This window comes from Lathyrus oleraceus, chromosome 1 (assembly GCF_024323335.1).
Source record: "Lathyrus oleraceus cultivar Zhongwan6 chromosome 1, CAAS_Psat_ZW6_1.0, whole genome shotgun sequence".
Lineage (NCBI taxonomy): Eukaryota > Viridiplantae > Streptophyta > Magnoliopsida > Fabales > Fabaceae > Lathyrus > Lathyrus oleraceus.
The window spans coordinates 116,634,127-116,637,390 of NC_066579.1; the positions used below are offsets into that span (position 1 = coordinate 116,634,127).

Genomic DNA, 3,264 nt, shown 5'->3' on the forward strand with positions numbered 1-3,264 from the left:
TGAACTTAAGGGGAAGCAACACATCATAGTTGGGTTGGATAAAAGTATTTCTCAACTCCAATCAAGATAAATCTATATTTTAACCATGTCCAAGCTTGTCTTAGCCACATTAAAATCTACATAAAGACCTATTGATGAATGTGATGTATATGCAATGCATTTACTTTCATAGAATTTTGTTAAGCATATGGCAGCAGCAAAATGGTCTGGTGGTTTTGAGAGAGTACCTTGTCGCCTCTGCTTAAGCGCGCGTAGATGACAGTAAGCTTTTCCGGCCACTTGCAGCAATTTCTGATGACTTGGTAACTGGAACTACTTAACATGCATGAGTTTGAATATAGCATAATAATGAATCGTACCTCAACGTGTTTTTCACAGAGTAAAATAAACAAACAAGTAAATAACAAAGCATTTCTTCTTCAAGGTTAGATGGATATACAAAGTGTACGTCATTTCTCAAAATTTAACTCATAAGTAAAAACTATGATCTTAACCTGTACATATAAACAAAACATAAGAAGGTTAAAAAGGGATTACATTGCAGGATGCTACAAAATGTTTCCGGGATAAACAGGATAAAAGTGTTTTTTTCCAGCATCATTAGTGAACACTCACCGTCTTCTATAACGGGTTGAAGAGGACACTCAATCATGCACTAAAACAAGATTAAGAAAAATAATACACCAAAGAAAGCATGTGATATACATGCTATGCTCACCTCAAAGAATTTCAAACAAGAACACAGATAAATAATTGTCAATACATGCTCATAATATAAGCTATAACTCCAATTTCTTCCGTTTGTTTTAAGAATCCTAAGTAGAAGTTATTGGACAACAAACAGTATTAAGTGTTAATCTGACCTCACTAAAATCAAATGCACAAAAGATTAAGCATTACTAAAATATAAACTTGATGCAAATTCAAATAATTAGAGAACAGAAAGAAAAATCTATAACCCAAATGCAAATTACTTAAAAAAAGGAAAAACTCAACAAACATAGGAATGAAAATCATGGAATAACACTTCCTTTACACAAAAGAGGGAAATCAAATGAGTAAGAACCATGTTAACTTATACAAAGTTACAAACTTACAATACCATTCCGCTAACTAATACTCGTTTTCCCTTTCTTTAGGAATGCAACTCTTTCAAAAAAGGGTAAGCTAAACTTAAGACATACAAATGATCGACATTTTATACATTTAGGACCAACATGCCTAAATACAATAATTATAAATATATGAAAAGAAATACTAACTAACCCATCAACATGATCCATCTTGTGACACTTCACCTTTATGAACATAAACTTAAGTATTGACAGCATCCATTTCTTGAGTATATCCAGTGCACACAAAATGGTAAACTAAAAACTTATTTCAAACCAGCACAACACGAAAACTAATTACAAAAGATTTGTCCTCATCATCATTTGAATAAACGAGACAAAACCAACTTGCTATTTACATAAACTTGGGGGAATGAATAACCTAAAAGCAAAGCAACGAGTTAAAAAACTACATCTATGCTGCAAAATCCAACAGATCACGGGCAATTCTATGAACCTTACTCTGCTCGTAATCAGCATCATCAGTTGGCAACTCGAACCGACAAACAGGACACGTGTTGCGAATATTCAACCACGGCAAAATACAATCTCCGTGATAACAATGTGAGCAAGGTAGCTTCCTCACCTTCTCTTCCGCAATTACCTCATCTCTACAAATGGCACACGTGACATCCTTCTTTTTCAACTCCTCCTCAGTCAATTCCACCAAAGGGAGATTCTCCACAAAACTCTTGGCCGCCGGTGGACTACCCTTCAAACCACTCTCATTCTCCAATAACTGACTGAAAAGAATATCGTAATCAGTGTTTCCTGAAATAAAACCTTCCTGAACAGCTAAATACAAGTTATTAATATTCTCATCGTCGTGTTCCAATCCACCACTCCTCTCGAAATTGTTATAAGCCAATAGAATCTCCCATTCCAAATACCGCAACGCCTCTTCCCCTTGTTCCTCTTCATCCTCCTCAAACCCAGTCGCCACCGACTGATCATCAACATCAACATCAACCTCACCAATCAACAAACTAGAAGAATCTTCAATCTCATTCACCCTCTCTTCCCCCACTTCCTCCCAATCATTCAAAATACTCCTATGATCTTCCAAACAAAGACTATCCCAACACAATCCACCAACCCTCTCATCATCCTCATCATTATTTCCTTCATAACCATATTCTTCATCATGACCACTGGATTCCGAATCGGAACCAAATCCAATAACCCTAAGCCCAGTGGAATCACCACCACCGACTGAAAAATCAAAGACATCATCATAATTATCGTTGTACTGAGTTTCAATTTCATCTCCAAACCCTAATTCTAATTCTGGATCACCTTGATCGCAAGCAAAGTCGGAGAAAGGGTTGATGTCTCTTTCATCATCCTCATCGTCATCATCATCCCAGGGATAAGCCGGATCGGCGGGGGAGCGATTTTCGAAGAGGTCGGTGACGAATTGACTCAGTGAGTCAACGTCAGAATCGGAACCGGAATCGGAGTGAGTTGTTGCGAAGGGATTCAAAGAATGAGACATTCTTTCTTTTTTTTGAAATGGATGAAAAGTGTTTGTGTTATGATTATGTGTGAATCCTGTTCTTACTTTTTTGTGGCTATGGTTTGCGAATTTCTTTCTTCTGTGTTTGTGATGTTTTTTTCGTGAACAAGACGTTCTAAGAGTCCACAATAATCTAAACTTTTTTCAAAATATTTTTTGACCAATTTCAAAATGAAATTAAAGGATGGTTAGTGTAAATTAGTTTTTACATAATCATCAAATAAAATTATAAAATTTTGTTATATCATATAAATATTTTAAAATAAAATATGTAATTTAACTAAATATACCTTTATGATTGGTTTGTGATTGCATATTATTTTTTCTCTTTTAAAATTATGTCTACAAAATGTAATCTATAACTATTGTTTGAAAAAGTACAAAATAGTGATGCAATTTTTTTAGTTATATATTATTGAGATGTTTAAATTTTATTTTTGTTAAAATCATCTTTTATCGGTCTAAACTAGATGGGATCAGAATCCGTTGAACCAGATTAAACTAGTTAAATTGTGCATGTTTTTTTATGTTTATGTGAGTGCAGATGAGTTTTGAATTGAAACAAATCGAAGCAAGATTAATTATGGGTTTAATTAGGCAAGTTCAATTTTAATATTTATAGTAAATGACGATGTC

General features: G+C 34.3%; 1 protein-coding gene across 1 annotated transcript; it reads right to left on the reverse strand.

Annotated features, from left to right (window-relative positions):
• Nucleotides 1–1,013: 1,013 nt before the first annotated feature.
• Nucleotides 1,014–2,796, reverse strand: LOC127120731 (E3 ubiquitin-protein ligase CIP8). The gene has a single exon (XM_051051265.1). It carries the CDS (start codon nt 2,605–2,607, stop codon nt 1,528–1,530), a length of 1,080 nt encoding a protein of 359 aa, XP_050907222.1. The 5' UTR covers nt 2,608–2,796; the 3' UTR covers nt 1,014–1,527.
• Between the last annotated feature and the right edge of the window lie 468 nt (nt 2,797–3,264).